We start from the raw sequence: 25,929 nt of genomic DNA, 5'->3' as shown, positions 1-25,929 counted from the left end.
TGAACATCCACAGTCCAGCACCCGGGAACCAACTCCAGATGTAGAATCTGCCTTAGTCAGGGACAGAGAAAAGAGCAGACCCTAAATAAGCATATCCTTGATTGTGGGAGGAAACCGAAGTACTCAGAGGAAACCCACACAGACACGGGGAGAACATGCAAATTTCACACAGAAAGGGCGGGAATCAATCCCACGACCTTCTGTGCTGTTAGGCACCACTAAGCCACCATGCAGCCCACAGTGGAAAAGCCACAGATTGATGATCTATCTGATGATACATTTTTAGTAAGAAAGTGAGATAACTTACAGTTGTGAAGATAAAAAAAATCTTAAATTTTCCAGGTGTTATACAAAATCCATGGCTCTTTCAAACTCTTTGTTTTCCCAAAGAGAAGTTTATAATGGACATGAAAATGAATGTTTCTCCCCAGACCCCCTACTTTTCCTTCCTTCACATGAGCCATATTCTTCTTATGGGTGTTACTTTGTTAGCCAAATTAGATTGTTGACATTCTGGTGTGATCCTGGATGTTTCAGTTCTACAAAGCCGATGCTGGATAATCAGAACACAACAGCAAACCTGCTCTGAACTTACAGTAGTGTTCAGAATAATAGTAGTGCTATGTGACTAAAAAGATTAATCCAGGTTTTGAGTATATTTCTTATTGTTACATGGGAAACAAGGTACCAGTAGATTCAGTAGATTCTCACAAATCCAACAAGATCAAGCATTCATGATATGCACACTCTTAAGGCTATGAAATTGGGCTATTAGTAAAAAAAAGTAGAAAAGGGGGTGTTCACAATAATAGTAGCATCTGCTTTTGATGCTACAAACTCAAAACTATTATGTTCAAACTGCTTTTTTAGCAATCCTGTGAATCACTAAACTAGTATTTAATTGTATAACCACAGTTTTTCATGATTTCTTCACATCTGCGAGGCATTAATTTTGTTGGTTTGGAACCAAGATTTTGCTTGTTTAATAGTGTGCTAGGGATCATTGTCTTGTTGAAATACCCATTTCAAGGGCATGTCCTCTTCAGCATAAGGCAACATGACCTCTTCAAGTATTTTGACATATGCAAACTGATCCATGATACCTGGTATGTGATATATAGGCCCAACACCATAGTAGGAGAAACATGCCCATATCATGATACTTACACCACCATGCTTCACTGTCTTCACTGTGAACTGTGGCTTGAATTCAGAGTTTGGGGGTTGTCTCACAAACTGTCTGCGGCCCTTGGACCCAAAAAGAACAGTTTTACTCTCATCAGTCCACAAAATATTGCTCCATTTCTCTTTAGGCCAGTTGATGTGTTCTTTGGCAAATTGTAGCCTCTTCTGCACATGTCTTTTATTTAACAGAGGGACTTTGCGGGGGATTCTTGCAAATAAATTAGCTTCACACAGGTGTCTTCTAACTGTCACAGCACTTACAGGTAACTCCAGACTGTCTTTGATCATCCTGGAGCTGATCAATGGGTGAGCCTTTGCCATTCTGGTTATTCTTCTATCCATTTTGATGGTTGTTTTCCATTTTCTTCCACGCGTCTTTGTTTTGTTGTCCATTTTAAAGCATTGGAGATCATTGTAGATGAACAACCTATAATTTTTTGCACCTGCATATACATTTTCCCCTCTCCAATCAACTTTTTAATCAAACTACGCTGTTCTTCTGAACCATGTCTTGAACGTCCCATTTTCCTCAGGCTTTCAAAGAGAAAAGCATGTTCAACAGGTGCTGGCTTCATCCTTACATAGGGGACACCTGATTCACACCTGTTTGTTCCACAAAATTGATGAACTCACTGACTGAATGCCACACTACTATTATTGTGAACACCCTCTTTTCTACTTTTTTTTTTTTACTAATCACCCAATTTCATAGCCTTAAGAGTGTGTATATCATGAATGCTTGGTCTTGTTGGATTTGTGAGAATCTACTGAATCTACTGGTACCTTGTTTCCCATGTAACAATAAGAAATATACTCAAAAGCTGGATTAATCTTTTTAGTCACATAGCACTACTATTATTCTGAACACTACTGTACGTCAACAGGATTAGTTGACAGAGGTGGGTATTCCACTCAACCAGTGGTTGTGTTCATTTTGTGGTAGGCACCAGCTGCTATCGGTGCATTAATAATAAGAAGAAGAAAATTCCATGAAGAGAGAATATTATGTGATTGTCACAATCCTTTAGCTTACGATGACTCATTGTTTTTAAAACAGTACCTTTTCATTTGGGAGGGAATAATTATATTATATTATATTAAAAATCATTCAGTAGATCATGTGTGTGTGGAGAGACATTCATGGATATCGGCAGTGACATTCATGTGTTTGAGTCTTCGACCTTTGCGATCAAGACATAAGGGAGAAAAAGAATTGCTTTTCTGTAGCACTTTTCCATCAAGCAGATGCATCGCAAGGATGACTCACATTTAATTCCCCAGCCAAGGGCGGTACCCATTTTTACAGCTGGGTGGACTGAGGCAATGCAGATAAAGGTCCAGTCCTGCCACTTTGTTCAGATATTCATATTCACACATTCATGTGAATATCTAAAATTAAGGTAAAGGGTGAATACTGGGACTGGGCCAAAGTGTCTTGCCCAAGGGCACAGACAGGCAACATGAGCAGGATTCAAACCCAGGTCTACATATTGGCAGGCCAGCTTCTCATCCACTCAGCTACCTGCACTCGTTGAGATGCCTAGGTAGAGCTTATGCATTCATGGCGTTGCTGGACAGAGGTGTTTGACAATGTCAATATCTTTGGAGGAGAAGAAAGGTCCAAGTTATTAGGATCCTGGTGCTCCCCATCTTACTATATGCTTGTGAGACTTGGATGCCAACCTCTGACCTAGACTGGAAGTGTTTGCTACTAGGACTTTTCTGAGGATCCTTGAGTACTGCTGCAATGACACTGTGTCAGATGGTTACTTAGAGAGACTCAGCTGAGGAGTATTGCTTGCATTGTGAGCGAACGTCAGTGTTGACATTTTGACCATCTGGTGTGTTTCTCTGTGCATGATCCAGAACACAGGTGCCTGGGTTTTGAGGACCACAGTGGCTATAGAAGGCCAAAGACACATCCCGGTTTCACCTGACTGCAAAAGATAAATGGTTACTTTAAAGATGTGGGAATGGTCCTGTTGTCCTGTGATTACCATCCAAGACCCAAGCCAGTTCTATGGTGTGGTGGATGTAGTAACACCAGCGCATGTGCCAGTATTTTGCTCAATGTTATATTGAGCTGTTCTGTATTTTTCTTGAATGCATTCCCAGGTGCTTGGTGAGCTGGTACTAAAATGAATGAATCAATGATGAAAGCATAGAAACAATAAGATCATGAATTCAGTGGACACACACAGGTTGTGACATTGAACAACTATAAAGAATGCTCTTCTCATTCATTTCCATGTGTGCAATTTGGTTCTTCATTTCTCTTACTTGGATGCTCTTCGTGAAATGTCCTTTTTACTTTGATACTGCTGTTCATCTTGATTTTTCTGAGCTGACATTTATGCTTTGCCAGCTCACTTTAGTCATGCACAGATTATTACTAATATATTTTTTTCTGTTAGCTGCAGCTTTGCTTATCTGTGAATCATGTCAGCAAATTTATCAAAACCCTATAAAAGTCACTGTAGCTCTACTGGAGTGAATATTAGCCCTGTCCACTGTGTGAAGAGATCTCTATCTATCTATCTATCTATCTATCTATCTATCTATCTATCTATCTATCTATCTATCTATCTATCTATCTATCTATCTATCTATCTATCTATCTATCTATCTATCTATCTATCTATCTATCTATCTATCTATCTATCTATCTATCTATCTATCTATCTGTCTGTCTGTCTGTCTGTCTGTCTGTCTGTCTGTCTGTCTGTCTGTCTGTCTGTCTGTCTGTCTGTCTGTCTGTCTGTCTGTCTGTCTGTCTGTCTGTATTTAAAATGTCACCATTTTTCTTAGTAAGGATTCATAGATCCTGGATCACCTAGTTTATCTTGGATATTTTAAGCGACACACAGAATATTCCCCAATTTACTTTTGAGGTTTCATCTTGTGATTCCATAACCCTCCATCCACACTTATGTCACCATTTGGGAGGGTGTTGGGTCCTCTCACAGAGGCTTTTAAGTTTAAGGGTTCTGAGCAGTATCTTACACTCAACAAAAATATAAACGCAACACTTTTGGTTTTGCTCCCATTTTGTATGAGATGAACTCAAAGATCTAAAACTTTTTCCACATACACAATATCACCATTTCCCTCAAATATTGTTCACAAACCAGTCTAAATCTGTGATAGTAAGCACTTCTCCTCTGCTGAGATAATCCATCCCACCTCACAGGTGTGCCATACCAAGATGCTGATTAGACACCATGATTAGTGCACAGGTGTGCCTTAGACTGCCCACAATAAAAGGCCACTCTGAAAGGTGCAGTTTTGTTTTATTGGGGGGGATACCAGTCAGTATCTGGTGTGACCACCATTTGCCTCATGCAGTGCAACACATTTCCTTCGCATAGAGTTGATCAGGTTGTCAATTGTGGCCTGTGGAATGTTGGTCCACTCCTCTTCAATGGCTGTGCGAAGTTGCTGGATATTGGCAGGAACTGGTACACGCTGTCGTATACGCCGGTCCAGAGCATCCCAAACATGCTCAATGGGTGACATGTCCGGTGAGTATGCTGGCCATGCAAGAACTGGGACATTTTCAGCTTCCAAGAATTGTGTACAGATCCTTGCAACATGGGGCCGTGCATTATCCTGCTGCAACATGAGGTGATGTTCTTGGATGTATGGCACAACAATGGGACTCAGGATCTCGTCACGGTATCTCTGTGCATTCAAAATGCCATCAATAAAATGCACCTGTGTTCTTCGTCCATAACAGAGGCCTGCCCATACCATAACCCCACCGCCACCATGGGCCACTCGATCCACAACATTGACATCAGAAAACCGCTCACCCACACGACGCCACACACGCTGTCTGCCATCTGCCCTGAACAGTGTGAACCGGGATTCATCCGTGAAGAGAACACCTCTTCAATGTGCCAAACGCCAGCGAATGTGAGCATTTGCCCACTCAAGTCGGTTACGACGACGAACTGGAGTCAGGTTGAGACCCCGATGAGGACGACGAGCATGCAGATGAGCTTCCCTGAGACGGTGTCTGACAGTTTGTGCAGAAATTCTTTGGTTATGCAAACCGATTGTTTCAGCAGCTGTCCGAGTGGCTGGTCTCAGATGATCTTGGAGGTGAACATGCTGGATGTGGAGGTCCTGGGCTGGTGTGGTTTCACGTGGTCTGCGGTTGTGAGGCTGGTTGGATGTACTGCCAAATTCTCTGAAACGCCTTTGGAGACGGCTTATGGTAGAGAAATGAACATTCAATACATGAGCAACAGCTCTGGTTGACATTCCTGCTGTCAGCATGCCAATTGCATGCTCCCTCAAATCTTGCGACATCTGTGGCATTGTGCTGTGTGATAAAACTGCACCTTTCAGAGTGGCCTTTTATTGTGGGCAGTCTAAGGCACACCTGTGCACTAATCATGGTGTCTAATCAGCATCTTGATATGGCACACCTGTGAGGTGGGATGGATTATCTCAGCAAAGGAGAAGTGCTCACTATCACAGATTTAGACTGGTTTGTGAACAATATTTGAGGGAAATGGTGATATTGTGTATGTGGAAAAAGTTTTAGATCTTTGAGTTCATCTCACACAAAATGGGAGCAAAACCAATGACCACTCTTCTGCAGAGACGTTTGATATTGCGTCTGAAATCTTCTGAAGCCGCTTTTCCAGTTTGGGGTTACAGATCTTAATGCTCCTAATAGCAGAACATGCAAATTCCACATAGAAAATACCAGGTGGAAAGCAAATCTGGGACCTACTCGCTATGAGACAACAGCACAAACCACTAAACCACTGTGCTGCCTGTGTTCATCCACACTGTTTAAATTTAAATACTGACTGTGATGTTACATTTGAAAAAACACAACATTCCTCCTCCACATTATTTAAATGTAAAGTGTAAACATATTTAAGTCCTGAAGATCTCTCCTTCTGCAGGAAGCACACTGTCATGCTTGCTACTCTTCACACGTCAATGCTGCTGTCACACTTTACGCTTTTATTATTGTTAGAGACTAATGAATATATTCTGTTTTGTTGACCTGATATTCTTTGTCCTCCAGGATTTGATGCATATTTCACATCACGCACTCTGGAGAACAACCGGCGGAACGTGTGGTTTGCTGAGTACTGGGAAGAAAATTTCAACTGCAAGCTGATGAGCTCCTCCAAGAAAGATGAGAACAGCAGAAAGTGCACAGGTATGCATGTGTCTGAATGTTTCATCAGTGTTCGTGTTCTGCACGTGCACAGAAATGTTTCAAAATACTTGTGCACACCAGAAATGATAAATGTCACAGCACAATAGAAATGCTTGAATTCCATCTGTCCATCCATCATTCATCTTCTATACCCGGTTAGTCCAACTAAGGCTCATGGGGTAGGGGCAGTGTGTGTGTGTGGGGGGGGGCTGTACCCTATGCTAACAGTCATATGGTGTGATGCAGGGCACCCCCTGGACAGGATGCCAGTCTATCACAGGGCCAGTGATTGGATTCAGTTGAGTTTTTCATACTTTCTGGGAAAGATCAATATTACAGTTTTACAGTTATCATGAACACTTGTTATTGCATCTTGACTTTTTTGCACACTTTAAAGGTTGCTCATAGAATATAGCTGCATATGCAAAGGTAGTGTTTCTTTGGTAAACACAGACTCATAGGTTTCTGGTCTGCAATCAACAATGTTTTGCAATTAGTACCCCGATGTGATGCATGAACAGGCCTTCAGTGCTAATTAATTTGTTCAGTTACTGTATGAGTATTGACTGAATCCACAGATGACCACATCTCATTTTTCTTTGCTATCCTCCACTAAATAGGCACTTGTACATTCTCCCATACTGTTTATTAGTCTGGATGTTGGCAGACAGCTTACTTCAATCCCTATTAGCCTTACTGAAGATCTTCATTCTCTGAAGAACCAGTAGACCTCGACCATCATTCTGATTAAGGGGACTTACTGTCCTTTGTGTCTGCTGTTGTGTATTGTGTATTGTAATGTACTCCTTATTGGGATCCCTGGCAGGAACCTTCAGAAGCTCCCACACATCCAAAACAGTGCTGCCAGTAACCTGATGAGGGTGCGGAAATATGAGCACATCACACCAATCCTCTGGACACTTCACTGGCTCCCTGTTCACCCCTGCATACAAACTCAATCTACTTAACCACAAGTGCATCCATGGAAACAGCCTTCAATATCTCAAACAACTCCTCACAACACAGTCCATAACAAAACACCCCCACGATAACACAAAAGTACTCCCTTGGCCATGGTGGAACTCTGTGCTTTTTGAGTGCCCTTCTAGTTTTGCTTCTTTGTGTTTATAATACATTATACACTATAATCTTTGTACTCTCCTTCTCAGCCATACAAGTGATACTTTGTAATATGAAATTTACACATATTTATATAACGATATATGGAGGATTTTCAGTCAGGTTTTAAAACCCTTCATAGCACCGAGTCTGCTTTAATAAGGGTTTTTAATGACATCCTTCTTGCGTGTGATTCTGTCAACCATGTTGTTTTGGTTTTGCTTGATTTAACTGCTACCTTTGATACAGTGGACCATAACATTTTATTATCTCGATTATATCACTTAGTGGGTATCGGTGGCATTGCAATTGAATGGGTCACTCTTACTTGGAAGACAGAACCTTTTCTGTGCATATTCATGGTTCAGAATCTGCAGCTTCAGTGTTATGTGGAGCCCTACAGGGAATGATTCTCGGGCCACTGTTTTTTTTCATTGTATTTACTGCCTCTAGGTTCCATCCTTAGATGGCATGGCATTTCAATTTCACTGCTATGCTGATCACTGCCAAATTTCCCTTAGGGCAGAAGGATGTCAGTTCTATAAAACAGCTCTGGGTATGCCGAGAGGACATTAAAGGTTGGTTGGCCTTGAATTTTTTAAATTTTAATGAAAAGAAAACAGAGGTGATGGTGTTTGGCTCCAGTGGCCCCTGTGAGTTCTCCTTCATTGCCTTAGGACCTTTGGAGGTTTATTTTAGACCTGTTATTAATGATCTTGGTTTTAAGGTGGACAGCCAAATTAAAACTATGCTTAATTCTGGTTTTTTTTTTTTTAGCATTTATAGCAGTTAGCAACTGTGAAATCGAAATCTTTTTTGTCCAGACAGTACTTTGAAACAGTGATCCATGCTTTTATTTTATCTCTGCTGGATTATTGTAATGCACTTCATGTTGGAGTCAATCAGTCGTTACTTTCGTGTCTGCAGTTGGTTCAAAATGCTGCTGCACGACTTTTGACAGGAACTCAAAAGCGAGATCATATATCTCCCGTGTTGGCCTCACTTCATTGACTGCCTGCATGTTTTAGGGTGCATTTTAAAATTTTTATGTTCGCTTTTAACTCTCTTCGCAGTATTGCCCCGCCTTACCTCTCTGAGCTTCTTCATCCTTATGCTTCTGGAAGTACCGAGACCTAGAAGGAAGCTCAGAGGGGACAGGGCCTTCAATATTGCTGCTCCTAAATTATGGAACAGCTTGCCCTTGTCTGTGAGAGAGGCCCCTTCATTGCCCATTTTAAAGTTTGTTTAAAAACCTATTTTTCTCCTTGGCTTTCGGCCCCAACTAGACTTATGGGCCTTTCACACTGCATACTTCAGGCCAATCCGTCAATGCTTTCCAATCCGTCAAGATGCATTTTTAACGCATCCGATGCATGACGTCAGACGCGTCGCTTGGGAAGCGGCAAGGGAGCGGAGATTGCCACGTCACACTCTGGTTGTTTCCACAATCTGAAAAAAGTTCAGCGATCGCCATCTTGAATTTGGGTCGCCTGATCCACAAAAAAGCTTTAAAAAACAGCAGTAGAACGATTCTCCCATCACCCTGCTGGGAGAAGCTTTTTTTCAGCTACTTTTCAGACTGACGCCGACCGAGGGCGGACTGACGACTTGGTGGGATATCGATCGAACCGCGACAGCATGCCGACCCACATGGACAAGCCGGCCTTCAGGCATCATCACTGGGCAGACCGAGGCAGGCAGCCGGGGGCATGGAGCAAACCCACTCAGTCCGAAATCTCCCACTTTTTGGATATATGCGAAGTCCCAGTTTGCCCAACGGAGTTTAGTTCTGCAGCTTTATTGAGGTGAGAATAATGTAAAAATAAAACATGACGTTTACTGAACTGCTGTGAACGTTAGCTTAGCCTTTTAGCACAGTTGATCTGAGTGAACGCTTTAATTTCTAAATGGTTCAGTCTTTTTTTATTTTTACCAAATAAAGCTACAGCTTTTTTCAGACACCACAAAAGCTCAACTTTAAATAACTTATTTTTTTCTGGCATTTTTTTCCATCGGTTTTTTTTTCCTTCTTTATATATAAACTGTTTAGTGTTTCTTTATATTTAAAGAAATATTTTTATTTGTCCCAATCAGGAACATTTGCTGTGCAGACAACCATACTTCCATTGATGAGCTGAACACCACGAAGTCCAGTCGAAAGAAAACATCTCTGCTCTTCAAAATAGGACAAAAGTGTCTTCAGCAACACCACCAGTTCAAAGCTGCAGAAGAGACCTTCATTTGGTCCCAAGAATCCAGCATAACATCACCTGCTTGTAAATAAAAGGCTCTTTGAACAACAACTATTTTATTATTTTTTAAAAGCTGTTTTATTTTATATTTTAACAATAAATTAACAGATCATTAAAAATGTCCACAAAATCAAAGTCCAAAGACATTTGCACAGGTAGAAGTTCTCCACTTATTGTGCTCAAATTCATATTTTAGAAATGACTCTGTCCTGATAACAACATTAAAGGCAATTACATATTTTGGCGAAATTACAAGTTGAAATGACTATATTAAAAAAAACATCATGAGGTTTATGTCACAGAAATCCTACTTTACAGTCACACTGCAGTCATTATTAAATTATTTCCTGTTGCATTTATAATAAACATTTGTATTTATTTACAGTGTCTTTCTGGTTGAAATGAGATATAAATAATCTACCAGACGTCAAAAAAATGTACAAATTTCCATGTTATTTTGTCTAAAAATAAATGTCCTTATGTTAAATAAGAAATTATCTAATCTGAAATAACAGGTGGTTTTAATTTACAGATGAAAGGTTCCTAAAGAACCATTTATTGATTTATTTAGCTATTTTAATTACAAGTGTTCTAAACTTTTTTTTAACAGTAATCAGAAATTCTGAGGTAACAAACAACAACAAAAAACATTTTGAAGGATTTTTCTTCAGAAAACTGCTCCATAAATGAGCAGTCCTGTGACACATATGTTTTGCACAGATCAGTGGTTTCTGCACCGATCCATTTTGTAGAGATCAGTGGTTTCTGTACCAATCCGTTTTGTAGAGATCAGTGGTTTCTACACCGATCCGTTTTGTAGAGATCAGTGGTCTTTGCCACTAGTCTTCCGTGTTTTGGCCCGATGCATCGTTCCTATTGGACAACGCAAAGGTACGTCACAGCTCAGAGCATCAAAAGTTGGATTGGATTGAAGTTTGACCGTGTCAGCCTGCCGACGCTCCCATCAGAAGCGTCGGTTTAGCTCGGCTTTTGACGCGACGCATCTGACGCATCTAAAAAGCAACACGTCTCATTGAAAATAATGCTTTTTAGACCGATTTTTGACACATTTGACGCATCTGACGTATTCAGTGTGAAAGGCCCTTAAAGTTTTAAGTTGTACTCCTTATTTATTTAAATGTGTTTTAACCCCTACCACCCACCTCATTTTGGCTTGTCAGTATCACAAATAAAAAGTGAAATTTCCCATCAATGGGATATACAGGCTTAGAAGGGGTTAATGGATGTTTTAGTGTACAGCACTTCGTGTCAGCAGTGGCTGTGTTAAAGTGCTTCATAAATAAATTTGGTATGGTAGTTGGTATAGTATAACTCCCCTAACTAATTTGTGGTGCGTAATTTATTGTCACAGTTTCCCTCGCTGCATTATTTATTCTTTGTCGGAATTCTCCTCCTTCCTTTGCAAATTATTGCTTCTACCACACAGACAGCTGGGATCATCTGTGGACCAAGAACTAAACCTCCAATTACATAATGAACAGGCCTTCTGTGCCACTTCGGGATGATCAACTCCCTCTGTATCCACGAAACAGCAGGAAGAGGTGGCGAACAAGTTCACAGTATGAAATGATTATGCCTTAAACAAGGAAAACCAGACTTCTTTCATTGCATCAAAGGTCGTCTGTGGAGAGCTTTGTCAAGGGAACCCTCAAAAATTGGACAGGAATGAGGTGTGAGGATGATGCTTATGATTTTGGTCAGGATGGAGGGTTAGTTCTGGATAATAATGTGGCAGCACTGCAATTATTGTCAGTTTCACCAAGCATCTTTTTTTTTTAATAGTTACAGCACAATATGCTCATAAGAAGTCAGTGGGGAATATAATCAGAATGTTTTTGAGACCAGTAATTCAGAATTTCGCTCACTTTTGTACTTCACAGATGGACTGCAACGGCACAGCAGCATTTTTCAGAAGACAATTTTGATATAATTTCATTGCCAAAGCCCTTGTTAGGTATTTGCTCTAATTGCGTAAGAAATTACTTTAATGTTTCTGGCGCCAGTAGAACAGGGACCGCTGTTATTGCATTTCTGTCCACCAAACTGCAAGGGAAAGATATGAAGAAAATACTCAGTTGCACAGCGTTGTGAGAGCGCTGCGGCCTCTCAGCAAGGAGGTTTGAGTCTCTGCAAGACCAGATCAGCATGTGCTTCATTTACACAGCTGGATCATCTCGAGGCAGTGAGGGGGTGCATACTTTGGCAAAACACTAGAATTCCTGGACTTTTGCGATTAACATAATTGCATATATATATATATATATATATATATATATATATATATATATATATATATATATATATATATATATATATATATATAGCTCTGTTTCTTACAAAGAAAAACTGCTTTGACATCTCCACTACCTTGTCATGGTAAGAGATGAAGATTACCTCTTTTTTGTAAAAAGATCTTTCCTTTTTCATCCAATGCAAAGCATGCCATTCGTAGTTATCACCAGATGCAATTACAGTTTTCAAGCCAATGCCCACACCATGTCCACAGCAACATCTGACTACTGAGGCTGCTGCTTGTACCCAAATGCAAACTGTTCACATTCAGATCATTTCTATTGCAAAATAAAAGTCTACAGATGGAAAATTTAGATTCTGTGGTACAAAATTAAGTATTAAGTGTAAAATCAGGAGAGTAAAAAATGTCTAAGATCATCCTGGCACAAGGCTGGAGTCATAGAATGGTATGGATTTACATATAGGTTAAAACTTCACACATGAAAAATACAAATAGAAATTTGCACAGAGGATAACACATAAAGTATAAAACACAATTATTTCCTGTGCGGCCCTCATAAAGTTTCAAAATGACAATTAGCAAGAAGTCAAATGCATAGATATTGAATTTCAAAAATAAAATAATAAATGTAGTAAATGCTTAAAATAGAAAACCTTTTTTTAAAAGATAAGTTTAACAATTTAAACAAACACTATAAATATGAAAACAATAAAATAAATCATGAAGCAACTGTATGTTTACAAATGTGTACTGAATACAAAGACTAAAACATGGTAAAAGGAAAATCTGAGTGGACATTTAAAAATGGTGGCAAACAAATGATGACATTAATTGGAAAATTAACACCAAAAAATGTATTTGCTTTAAAAAGACATATCTGAGTCAGCTGTTGAACTGATTGAAGCAGACTTTTCCAAGCAATGAGATCCAAGACATGGTGTGAAAGCTATGAAGAAACCAGAGAGTATGGGCTTGAGAAAACTAGTGTGACATGTAAAACCAATTTACAGGTTAAGAATAAATAAATAAATTGTTACCTAAAAGTATTTTAAAAAAATAGATTTAAAAACTCTCGATAAACTTATTGTATTTTTCAGTTACATATTTATTGATAGTTTAACATGTTTATATGTTTAGATATTTATTTATACTTTAATACATGTACTTATGTTTAGACATTTATTTATATGTGATTAAGTTTATTTATATGTTCAGACATTTATTTATACTTTAATACATGTATTTACTTCCATCCATCCATCCATTTTCTTCCGCTTTATCCGGAGTCGGGTCGCGGGGGCAGCAGCTCAAGCAAAGCCGCCCAGACTTCCCGATCCACACACACCTCCCCCAGCTCCTCCGGGGGAACCCCAAGGCGTTCCCAAGCCAGCCGAGAGATGTAATCCTTCCAGCGTGTCCTGGGTCTTCCCTGGGGCCTCCTCCCAATGGGACGTGCCCGGAACACCTCTCCAGCGAGGCGTCCAGGGGGCATCTGGAAAAGATGCCCGACCCACCTCAACTGACTCCTTTCGACGTGGAGGAGCAGCGGCTCGACTCCGAGCTCCTCCTGAGTGACCGAGCTCCTCACCCTATCTCTAAGGGAGCGCCCAGCCACCCTGCGGAGGAAACTCATCTCGGCCGCTTGTACCCGCAATCTTGTTCTTTCGGTCATGAGCCAAATCTCATGACCATAGGTAAGGATCGGAACGTAGATCGATTGGTAAATCGAGAGCTTTGCCCCCCTACTCAGCTCTCTCTTCACCACGACGGCCCGACACAGAGACCGCCTCACTGCAGACGCTGCACCGATCCGTCTATCGATCTCATGCTCCATCCATCCCTCACTCGTGAACAAGACCCCGAGATACTTAAACTCCTCCACTTGAGGCAAGGACACTCCATCGACCTGAAGAGGGCAAAGCACCTTTTTCCGGTCGAGAACCATGGCCTCGGATTTGGAGGTGCTGATTTTCATCCCGGACGCTTCACACTCGGCTGCAAACCGCCCCAGTGCATGCTGAAGGTCCTGATTTGATGAAGCCAACAGAACCACATCGTCCGCAAACAGGAGAGACGAGATTCTGTGGTTCCCAAACCAGACCCCCTCTACACCCTGGCTGCGCCTAGAAATTCTGTCCATAAAAATAATGAACAGAACCGGTGACAAAGGGCAGCCCTGGCGGAGGCCAACGTGCACTGGAAACAGGTTTGACTTACTACTGGCAATGCGAACCAAGCTCCTGCTGCGGTCGTACAGGGACCGGATAGCCCTTAGCAAAGGACCCCGGACCCCGTACTCCCGGATTCGGGTTCAGATCGGGGAGGCCGTGCTTCCCGATCACCCCCCTCCAGGTCTCACTGTTGCCGCCCACGTGGGCATTGAAATCCCCCAGGAGAACAATGGAGTCCCCAGTCGGAGCGCTATCTAGTACCCCTCCCAGGGACTCCAGGAAGGTCGGGTACTCTGCACAGCCGCTCGGCCCATAGGCCGAGACAACAGTGAGAGACCTGTCCCCGACCCGAAGGCGTAGGGACACGACCCTCTTGTTCACCGGAGTGAACTCCAACACATGGCGAATGAGCTGGGGAGCAATAAGCAATGCAACCCCAGCTCTCCGCCTCTCCCCGTGGGCAATGCCAGAAAAATGAAGCGTCCAGCCCCTCTCCAGGAGTTGGGTACCAGAGCCCATGCTGTGCGTGGAATAAGATAACTATATGATAAAGATAAAAAAAAATCATACATTTATTTATTGATCAAATTATTTAGTTTTAATCCATGCTTAGTCCTCCATAGCTGATATCTTTGCAGGAAGAAGGTCATTCAATGCCCAAACCCTCTAGCTGTCAAAGCTGAAACCACCCAGAAAAGAAAAAAGTTGTGGTTCCTTAAAATGCCAGATGAGGCTGATTCCAAAGGTAAGTGTGAGTCCCGTAGAATCCCATGTTAAAACATCCAATGTCACAGGTGAAGGGTTTGTTTTTGTCTTGTTGCTGAATATTCCAGATGATGCACCCATGGGAGTTCTGGCATTCCTAAGCTATGTAGTCACACTGCTGTTGCTGTTCCCCTTCTTGATGCAACTCCAGTTTTACCTGGAGAAACACACACAGCCTCTGGTGTTCCGAAGAGGTCACCCATCCAAGTACTAACTAGGCCCCACACTGCTGAGCATCTGAGGTCTGATGGGATCAAGCTTCCACAGAACAGACTGGCTGCCTATATAGTTACACTGCAATAGTTATAATTTTCCTGGGATACTCAGTCTTTTGCATGTCATATATTGGGGTAGTAGTAGAGAAGCTTGAATCATTGACTGGACTGGGTTGCTTGACGCGAGGATGTTACGCTTCAGATTGCAGAAGCTTCCTCAGCTAAAATTCTTGCTCTGGTAGTCTGACTTCTGTCTTGACCCTTGTAGAGAAGAACAAACAGAAGCCAGAAAAGCTGGAGTTTTAAACCTAACCAGACCCCTCCTACCGGGAGGCAGACTGCTATAGGCTAGTGACTAAACAATTGCTTTCATTAGCACCTATTGTGCTCTAGTTAGCACCATCCTAATGACAGGGTAGTTGTCCCTCCTAACAATGGGACTGACACCTCTCCTGATGAGTCTCCTGATGATGTGAATGACTCATTACCATGAAAAAAGACTGAAACTGCTTTGACCTGAGTGCCCCATTGTAAACGGGACAAAGCGTGTCTCAGACCCCCTCCCCGGTTAAGGCTGAGTTTCAACTGTTACACATAAAATGCCTCCTTCACTCCTCTCTCAAACCATTTCTTCTCTCTGCCTAAGATTTTGACTTCCTTGTCCTCAAACATGTGGTTAGTGTCTTTAAGGTGGAGATGAACTGCAGACTGAGGCCTTCTCTGTGGTGCTGGTATAGCCTTTTGTGCAATGGCTGCTTAGTCTCACCTATGTAGTGTTTGTTACAGTTTTCCTGTCATCTGATAGAATACACTACAAATACACTACGTTTGAAGCAGAACATCCTTGTGTCAAACAACCCAGTCCAGTCGAAGATTCAAGCTTTTCTACTATGGAAACCACCTGGACAACTGAGAGCCTTCACAGAAACATATATTGGGGTCCATGTCCCTGAAACCACAATTGTGATAAACGGTTTAGAAAGTATTTGGTCAAATGGGGAGATAGATGGATGTACTCCAACTTAAAAACAAATCTGCATACTTTTAAAAGTAATTTATGGGAAATAAACCTGTCACAGTCTGTGATGCTATTTTATGTCTTCCACTGATGATGAGTCTGTGCCAAGCACCTACCCACACACATCACCATCATAGCCATAAACTCAGTGAGGAACAGTCTATCAATTGTTATTGCTATAATAAAGCTGCCACATGCTACAATATTAGGATGCTGGCATTTGGTCTGGATACAGCCAGTTTGCTTAGTGGCTACTTTACAAGGAACAATTAGTCACACTGAGTGGCTTTATAGGCTTGATCGCAACAGTATTATTCACTTAAAGTACTTATATTTACCAATTTCATGATATATCACATTGTATAATTTTGCTTTTTGTTTCAACTATCTGGAGTAAAGAACCCAGAAAAAAAAAATCAGAGTAAATGCTCAGTGTGATTCCAATTATCCATGAAAGTTTGTCTGAAAACACCTAATGACTGATATGATAATTGTCCACAATGACTTCTCTGGATCATATCGAGCTGCTAATTACTTTTATTGTTTAAACTCAAATATGCATTTTAGAAAATGGCTTACAAATGGATTTTTCCTTTTACTTTAATGATATTTGAGGGATTTCACAGTAATTAATACATTCTATGAAAGTTTGAATCTTTGTATATGCAGTATGATCACTGTGTTTAAAGCATGCTTTAAATGTAGAAACGGGGGTGATGCACGTTAGGGTTATTAGGCCAATATGTCATTCACCCATATGCTTCAGAGTAGCCGATTTTTTAATGCTGCCACCAACAAAATTTTATTATAATTTCACAGACAAATACAAATCTGGACATATGTTTACATAAATCTTTGCTGAAAAAATTTCTTATGAGATCTGACAGATTTAGCTCTACTCAGAGTGATATGACTTTACAGCAACTGCACAATTTATTCCAACTCCAAATCAGAAAATTTGAGACGATGCAAATACGCAAATATTTTAAAAAGTGATCCTTGCATTAACATTTACTTCCATTTCATTGCAAACAGTATGAACCCAAGATATTTCATGTTTTGTGTGGCCAACTTCCTTTCATGTGTTAATAAGCATTCATTTCTGCATTCAGAACTGAATCACATTCCAAAAAATTTGGGTGGGGGAAATTTAGGGCTAATAATGAGGTAAAATAAAGACATAAATAAACAATGATGTTATTTCAAGCATGTGATTGTGGACATGATTTGGTACAAAAGCAGTATTTAGACCACAGGAATTCTGATAGATGGTCATTCATCAATAGCTGATATAACCACATGGGCAAGGGATTACAAATGCCATGTTAAACTTTACTGTGCAACAAAGAAGCCTTATGTTAACCTTGTGCAGAATAAGAATGTTGTCTCAAGGCATCCAAATCATCTGGGTTGGACCATCACGCAATGGAAATGTGTATTGTGGTCAGACAAATCAGTGTTCCAGATCGTTTCTGGAAGAAATGGATGCTGTGTGCTCCTGACCAATGACAAAAAGGGCCATCCACACTGTTATTAGCAACAAGTCCAAACCTATATCTGCAATGGCGTGGGCTTGTGTCAGTACCCTTAACCAAGGTAATTTACACTTCTGTGATAGCAGCATTAATGCAGAATTGTACTTTGACATTGTAGAGTAAAATATGCTGCCTTCAAAATTACACCATTTCCTTGGACATCCATGCATTTTTCATCAAGTCAATTAGAACTGGACTGGCGTGCTTCCAGTCCTAACATGTCCACAAAAGAGAATGTGTGGTGAATTTTGAAATAAAAAAATGAAACAAAGGCCCTGTGACAGACTGGTGGGATAGGCTCCAGCCCCCCGCGACCCTTAATTGGAGTAAGCAGTTGAAGGTGAGTGAGTGAAAAATGAAAGAAAGACAACCCTGTACTGTTGCACACTTTAAGAGCCCCTTCACACATAGCACGAATAAGAATAGCTCACGTGCATGACGTGACATTCGGATCGCCCGCTGCGTGTTATGATCTGATAGTCCGTTTCACCTGGGCAGCCTGTCAATGTGTGTGTCATGCGCTCACTCGCTGCAGCCGGTCACAACAGCAATATATGTTTTTATGTATGTCCATTTGAGGACAGTAAGCAGACACGCGCATCACAGTGGACAGTTGTCAGGTCATGTCCGTCAAACACGGTATGTGTTCCCCAGCTGGGATGTCCAGAACCACAGATCTCAACAGCTGCTGCTGTCGGCGGCCACGCTGTTAATGATCACATAACACAGAAACAGAGAGTAACATGATGAAGTGGTACAGAGGAGAGTTTTATTAAAAAGAAGACCTGAAAGTTCAGCTACAATTTGCCAGAACATACATCTAAGATGCAAGCCAAGTTTTAATGTTTTGGTGAAAGAAATCTCTCCTCTATACCATGTCATGAAGCTGTATAACTGGAGATACAAAATGCAAAACATGCACCATGCACAATTTCTGCAATCACAGCCACAGAAGCCTGTAACTTCTTCTGGGTTGTCTGTGTGTCTTGGTGTCTTTCCTCACTCTTCTCCTTCTTGCACAGTCACACAGTTTTTGAGAACTGTCTACTCCACACAAATTTACCACAGAATGCCATACTGTTTTTATTTCTTCATAACTGATGTGAATAAAGACTTGCAAATGTGCATGTATCCATCCCCTGACTTGTCTGAAGAAAACTGGCAATTAAACTGATTATTTACAGGTATTATACCAAAGGGGCTGATTACCATCATCTTGGCTTTTATATTTTTAATTCATTTATATCAAGTTGTAGAGATTTACTTTCAGTTTGAGTCTAAGGAAGATAATTTTAGATTTTTTTATATTAAGAAGCCTGATTTACTTTTTGTATTTGAAATGCCATAAACAAATTAAAATGCGTGAAATACCAATGGGCTAAATACTTTTGCAAGCCACTGTACATACAATGAAACTTTCCTCTGCATTTAACCCAAATTACAATTAAATGCAATCTAACCACAAGGAGCAGTGGGCAGCCACAGTCCAGCGCACCAGGCACCAACTCCAGATGTAGAGACTCTGCCTTGGTCAGGGGCAAAGAAAGGAGCAGACTCTAAATAAGCATGTTCTTGATTGTGGGAGGAAACTGGAGTGCCCGGAGTAAACCCATGCAGACATGGGGAGATCATGCAAACTCCACACAGAAAGGGCGGGAATCGATCACATGACCTTCTTGCTGTGAGGCACCAGTCCTAACCACTAAGATACCATGCCGCCCGAATGAATGAATGGGGGAATAAAGCAGTTCAGCCTCATTAAAGTGCTCCCTTGACATGATGATGCTGCCACAGCCTGTGTTACTGTGGACAGTAAAAACACTTCAGCAGCTTGGGGCAGTAACAAGCACCAGCTCTGCTGTTGGGGATAACATAATGCTTATGCTGCCTTGAGATAAAATTATGCCAATGGCCTTCCTACTTTATGTGTGTGCGCTCATGTGTATGTGTGTGTCTATGTTAGAGAGTAGAAGAAAAAGCAGGAGCAGGTCAGAAAGAGTAGAGAGGAATCCCTGTTTATGAGATTTGGGTCCCTTAGCCACAGGCAAGGAAACAGAGGGGCTAAAAACTATAGTCACAGTCTCTAAAGGCTTTGCAAAAAAAAACAAAAAACAGAGAGAGTAAGAGATCATCTGCTTAGCAGTGTAAGTGCATGGCAGATACCCAGGGTAATTATTGGTGCTGTCAGTGCATGGAGCCAATTCATAGGCGAGCACAGAACAATCTGCTTCCTTCACAGTTGAACTAAAGTAGTACCTAACAATGTCAGGGCACAAGCAATTGACAGGTCAGGAAGTGTATTTTAAAGTAGATGCATGTCTGTTATTAAGGCTAATACTTATATTGCTGACAGCAAAGGCACCCAGTAGTTAAGTGGGGAGAAAACATCTGCTTCTTACACTGCACCAAGTTGTATCTCAGATTTGGATATTCATCGAAGTCTGTTAAGTGATGAAATCAAAGTGTAAAAGGAAACTCACAATGGGAAGTTTTCATTAGCGTACCCACGTGGCGGCATATGCGTTCCATGTGAAATGCGGCCTGAAGAGGGGGTGGGTTGATGCACCAGCATGGCCAATATTATGTTTGTTGGAATGCACATGATAAGAAAATCTTTGATTTCATCATAAATAAAATGTAAATAAAAAATAACTTACCTGTTTGTGTGCATTTTTTCCTGTACAAATCCTTTTGTCAGCTGATGTCTAGCGAGTCCATCAGAAAGTTGTGTGTGCTCTAAACTTTGAGTGGACATCAAACAGAGAACTTTCCCAATGGCTGAATATTTGTTTTGCACTCTACTTTTTGGTAGCTTTCCAGTGGACCTCCACTCAACATTAAGCTGCTTTCTCATGTTGGCAGCATGAAAACTGTATAGCAGAATTCTGTCTGCAGCTGCAGACTACAGGAGTCGACATGCATATCATTGAAAAATGATACACATGATAACGACATGGACAATAATTTATTAAATGAAGGATACATCAGAGTTTTAATGTTTTGCACAGAATTATATTAAAATCGGGACCCCTGGCTATGATGGCAGCTTTAAAAGTAAACTTCTTATGGGTTTATGAATGAATTCCTTTCTGAAATATCACACAGTTTATTTCAAATTGTTTAAAACCAGGTGACTCTATTGGCAGGTGTTCACGTTGGCAGCTATAGTCGGCAGTCTGTGGCAACATCCAGTTTGTCCTTGCAGCTGACTCCAACCATAGCTGCCAATGTGAACGCAGTTTTATACGTGCATTTGCATTTGATTGTCTTCTGTTTGCATCCAGAAGCGCTGCACATCTGCATTTGATGGTTGTCCATTCATTGCATCAGAGATCCAAAATCCCCTGGAGACCGACCAAGTAGGCGATTTTTGCTGCTGGACAAATTTTTCATTAAATCCCTTCTAATCACTTTCCTCAATCCATCACAGTGTGTGACTATTGCCTTAGTGCAGTCCTTCTGAAATAGTGGGGCACACAGTGGGATGCCGGGTTGGGGGGGGGGGGGGGGTGCATACATGTCAACCCCTTTGAGCGTCCACCTGTATAACCAAGTGAGAAAATCCATAAAATCAACACAAAATCCTTATAACCTCCAAATCGCACCACAATCAGTTTTATTACAGTACACACAACCACATAGCGGTATCACATAACTGGGTTTTTGTCCACAAATTATGAGTTGCCACAATGACATTAAAGTCGGGATCATTACTATTTCCTCCACAATTGAATTTCAAACAATAGAGATCTAGTATTCATGCCTCAAGCTGAATTTTATAGAACTGAATGTGTCAAATTTAGTTATTTTTTTATAGAAACAAAAACTGTGTGTCACTAGTGGAAATATGTTAATAAAATTAAAAATAAATGGAATATAATTAACAAAATAAATCATACCTCAGAGCTTCATCAAGTGTATCGAAAATCGCCTCGCCAGTGCTGATGTTGCAGACTGGCATGTCGATGATCCTTGACTTCACCCCTGTGTTTATTAGGGATGGATATCGATAAGATTTTATCGATATCGATACCATTATCGATTCCACTTATCGATCTGATTCCTTATCGATACCTCCCGTGAATTTTTTGTGTACTAAAAGTAGGCTTTACAGGTTTTCTATGTCAGCAGGTCAAAGAGCTTTTTCTTATCTTGCACCTGCTCTGTGGAACGGTCTTCCTGTGACCGTGAGGCAGTCGGAGTCTGTGGACATTTTTAAGTCAAGACATAAAGCCTATTTTTATTCTCTTTCTTATGAATAGTTTTTATTTTGTATCTGTTTTATTCTTTTACTTCTGTTTTAACTATGTATTTGAAATTTTTAATTTTTATTTATTTATTTAAAAAAAAATTCTGTTGAACTGTTCTATGTGAGGTGCCTTGAGACGGATTTTGTTGTGATTTGGCACTTTATAAGCCGATAAAATTGAAATCGAAATTGAACAACATTTTATTGAGTCTTAAAGTAAATAAATATGAAATTGGTCACTGGATCCTTAAACTTTGGACATAATAAACTCTACATGGTGGATCCTTGATCTCTGGACATAAATAGGAATAAACAAAATCTGTAGTTATTGTCAAAAGCATTTCCTTTATTGGCATAAATGTCTTTCCATACATCTGCGCTGAGCTCTTGCAGCTGTGCTGTATGTCAGCATGTAATTCATAAAGAATACAGCAAGTCTCATACTGGGAGGAAAAAAAAACATTTTAGTGGATTGTAGTCTCTTGTCTGTAATACAACGTTTGAAAGAGGTGTCATTTTATTTAAAGCGGCGATTCATTTTGAAGCTATTAATTCCAACTGGACTCTGTCTCGGCAGAGAGCCATGCAGCGTTTGGAGCTGTGCCAACAAAACGGAGGACGATTCTCGTTTCTTGACTACAACAAGACAAGAGTTCCAGTTAGTGACTTTAATACACACAAAAGTGACTTACGGTATTTTAATGGCTTTGAGAGGGGTTAAGAAGCGGACTTGCCGTTTCTGAAGAGCAACGAATCAAAGAACCAACGAGCTAGTGGATCGAAGCATTGCTTTATTGGCTCACACATTAAAGTGGAGTCGCACTGCAGAAACAGTTGATTACAGAGACGCTGCAGACCAAACCCTGAATATCCGTAAGACTTTATTTGTAAGTCCGTATGACTCTGAAACTCGGAAAAATCCGTATAATTTATGGACAATCCGTATAGGTTGACATGTATGCGTGTGACCACGGGGAACATGCTTTTTTTTTCCTAGGAGAAAGAAGTGTAATTGCACATCCACTACAGTAGGTGGCAGTGGCCCTCTCATTGTCAGAGTGTGCGCAGGGAGTATTGAGGACTCTAGCATAATGGAATGCAGCTCGATGTTGGGTTTTTTCGCACTACAGTGGGAGACGAGGACAGACTGCTGTCTTAAACTGTTGTCTAGTCATGGCGGAGAGTGGGGCAGTGGGCGCAAAATGTTTTCTTCTTCCTGGAGGGGGTGAAACAGAAAATAATTGAGAAACACTGCCTTAGTGCCAAATCCATTCTTTGGCTGTAAGAGAGAGAGTTGTAAGAGAGGTGTCAAGGAAGCATTCTTTGTAAAACAGTTGAAACCCAACCTTAACCGCGGAGTGGAGACACACTTTGTCCCCTGTTTACAATGTGGTACTCAGGTCAAAGCAGTTTCAGTCTTTTGTTCATGGTAATGAGTCATTCACGTCATCAGGAGAGAGTCATCAAGGGAGCCATCAGGGGAGGCTTCCGTCCTGTCATTAGGAGAGTGCTAACTAGAGCACAATAGGTGCTAATTAGAGCTATTGTTTAGTCACTAGCCTATAGCAGTCAGCCTCTCGGTAGGTGGGGTCTGGTTAGGTTAAAAAACTCCAGCTTTTGTTGGCTTCTGGTTTATTCTTCTCTACAAGAGTCAAGACAGAAGTCAGACTACCAGAGCAAGAATTTTAGCTGAGGAAGCTTCTGTGATTTGAAGCGAAACGTCCTCACGTCAAGCAACCCAGTCCAGTCGAAGATTCAAGCTTCTCTACTATGGCTTTCAGGGACAATTTTATGGGGATTACACAGATTAAGGAGTGCTCCAGCTGGTTTAAAGACCGCCCACAGTGTCTGAGAGCGTGGCGCGCTCTGAGCACCAATCGACAGGCTCAAACCCGCTGAAACAACCAGATCATTTCCAACGTGTAGGCTTTGTTGATCTGGGACGTCGTCTGACTTTCACAAAAAGGAAGAAGGCATGGACATCAGCACTTTTCGGCACATTCCACTGTTACAGGAGTTTTTTTCATGGAAAAAGAAGAGGATGAATGCGCCACCGTGCCACTCATGGCGCGGGACGAAACCACCTCCATGTTGGTCTCTCAGGACGGCTCTCGGGTGGCTTTCAGATGGCTTCTGGTTGCTTTTCAGTCGTGTGAATATCCGAGAAATTGAGCATGAGCTGGACATGCCCCAACATGTCCTGTGAGGCTTCATCACGGCGTTGCTTTGCACCATGCTACTCCGCCACGACGCACGGGATTCCTCCGTTCCTCTTTCCATGACAAAAACTCCTGTAACAGTGGAATGTGCCATTCATTTGTAAACTGGATGCTGTCTTGATCCGGTATGTCGTCTGACTAGCACAGGAATTGCGGAAGACGTGGACATCAGCACTTTTTTGGCACATTGAGACAGACGTGCGGAGGAATTCCGCGCGTTGCGGCGGAGCCGCATGGCGCAAAGCAACGCCGTGATGAAGCCTCACAGGACATGTTGGGGCATGTCCAGCTCATGCTTAATTTCTCGGATATTCACACGACTGAAAAGCAACCGGAAGCCGTCTTAAAGCCACCTGAAAGCCATCCTGTGAGACCAACACAGAGGTGGTTTTGTCCCGCGCCATGAGCGGCACGGTGGCGCATTCATCCGCTTCTTTTTCCATGAAAAAAACTCCTGTAACAGTGGAATGTGCCGAAAAAGTGCTGATGTCCACGCCTTCTGCCTTTTTGTGAAAGTCAGACGACGTCCTGGATCAACAAAGCCTTCACGTTGGAAATGATCTGGTTGTTTCAGCGGGGTTTGAGCCTGTCAATCGGCGCTCGGAGCGCGCCACGCTCTCAGACGCTGTGGGCGGTCTTTAAACCGGCTGGAGTAAGTAAGTAAGTAAGTAAGCTTTATTTATAAAGTGCCTTTCACAGACCAGGGTCACAAAGCGCTGCACATGGCATACAAAAATAATCTAAAAATAACATACGAAAACAATAAAATACAATATTAGGCTAAAAAGCTAATTTAAAGAAATGCGTCTTTAGTTGCCTTCTAAAAGTATCTATACAATCCAGAGAACGAAGGGCACAGGGAAGCTCATTCCAAAGGCTAGGCGCCACCGCTTTAAAAGATCTGTCCCCGCGAGTTTTAAAACGGGTCCGAGGAACCATCAACAGGTTCTGATTGGACGACGTGAGGCTCCTGGAGGAAGCATAAGGCTGGATCAGGTCCCTGATGTACTCCAGTGCCTGTCCATGCAGAGCTCTAAAAGTCAATACCAGGATTTTGTAATGAATCCTGTAGGAGACAGGCAGCCAATGCAAAGTATTAAGAATAGGAGTAATATGGTCCCTCCTGCGGGTGCGGGTAAGCAGGCGTGCAGCAGAATTTTGCACAACCTGCAGGTGGGCCAACTCCTTCTTATTCAGACAGGTGAAGAGACTGTTACAATAATCCAAATGCGATGAGACGAACGCATGAACAATCATCTCAAGCTCTTTTAAAGTCACCATCTTACGGAGCTTAGAGATGTTCCGAATTTGGAAAAAACAGTTCTTAACCAGGTAATTTGTGTGCTGCTCCAAAGACATCCCGCCATCCAAAATGACACCCAGGTTACGCAGGCTGCTTTTGACCGTGCAGCTTAGGCTACCGAGATGCTGCTTAATTCCAGGTACAGCACTACCTGGTGCTACAATCAGTGTCTCAGTCTTATTGGAATTTAACTGCAGACTGTTCTCAGTGAGCCATTCCTTAATTTTGGCCAAACAATTTGTGAGAGAGCAAAGTTTCTGTGGCTCAGTTGTCTTAAAAGAGCAGTACAGCTGCAGATCATCGGCATACAAATGATAGGACACATCACTGAACTGCTGGATCAGCTTGCTGAGAGGAAGGAGATACAACGAGAACAAAACAGGTCCCAAGACCGATCCCTGTGGCACACCCCACAGAAGATCTGCAGATTCCGACACT

General features: G+C 41.6%; 1 protein-coding gene and 1 long non-coding RNA gene across 2 annotated transcripts in view; both read left to right on the top strand.

Annotated features, from left to right (window-relative positions):
- The window catches only part of LOC117506389 (metabotropic glutamate receptor 7), a 922,561-nt gene that overhangs the window by 536,707 nt on the left and 359,925 nt on the right, over positions 1–25,929 (top strand). The window contains 1 exon segment of the mRNA XM_034165896.1: positions 6,233–6,370. Within this exon segment, the coding sequence (XP_034021787.1) occupies positions 6,233–6,370 (138 nt within the window).
- Positions 12,668–17,736, top strand: LOC117506394. The gene is made up of 3 exons (XR_004559455.1): positions 12,668–12,686; positions 13,414–13,415; positions 17,665–17,736. It is a non-coding gene; the product is annotated as an uncharacterized LOC117506394 (long non-coding RNA).

Source organism: Thalassophryne amazonica, chromosome 3 (genome assembly GCF_902500255.1).
Source record: "Thalassophryne amazonica chromosome 3, fThaAma1.1, whole genome shotgun sequence".
Lineage (NCBI taxonomy): Eukaryota > Metazoa > Chordata > Actinopteri > Batrachoidiformes > Batrachoididae > Thalassophryne > Thalassophryne amazonica.
This window is presented reverse-complemented; position numbering and strand designations above follow the sequence as displayed.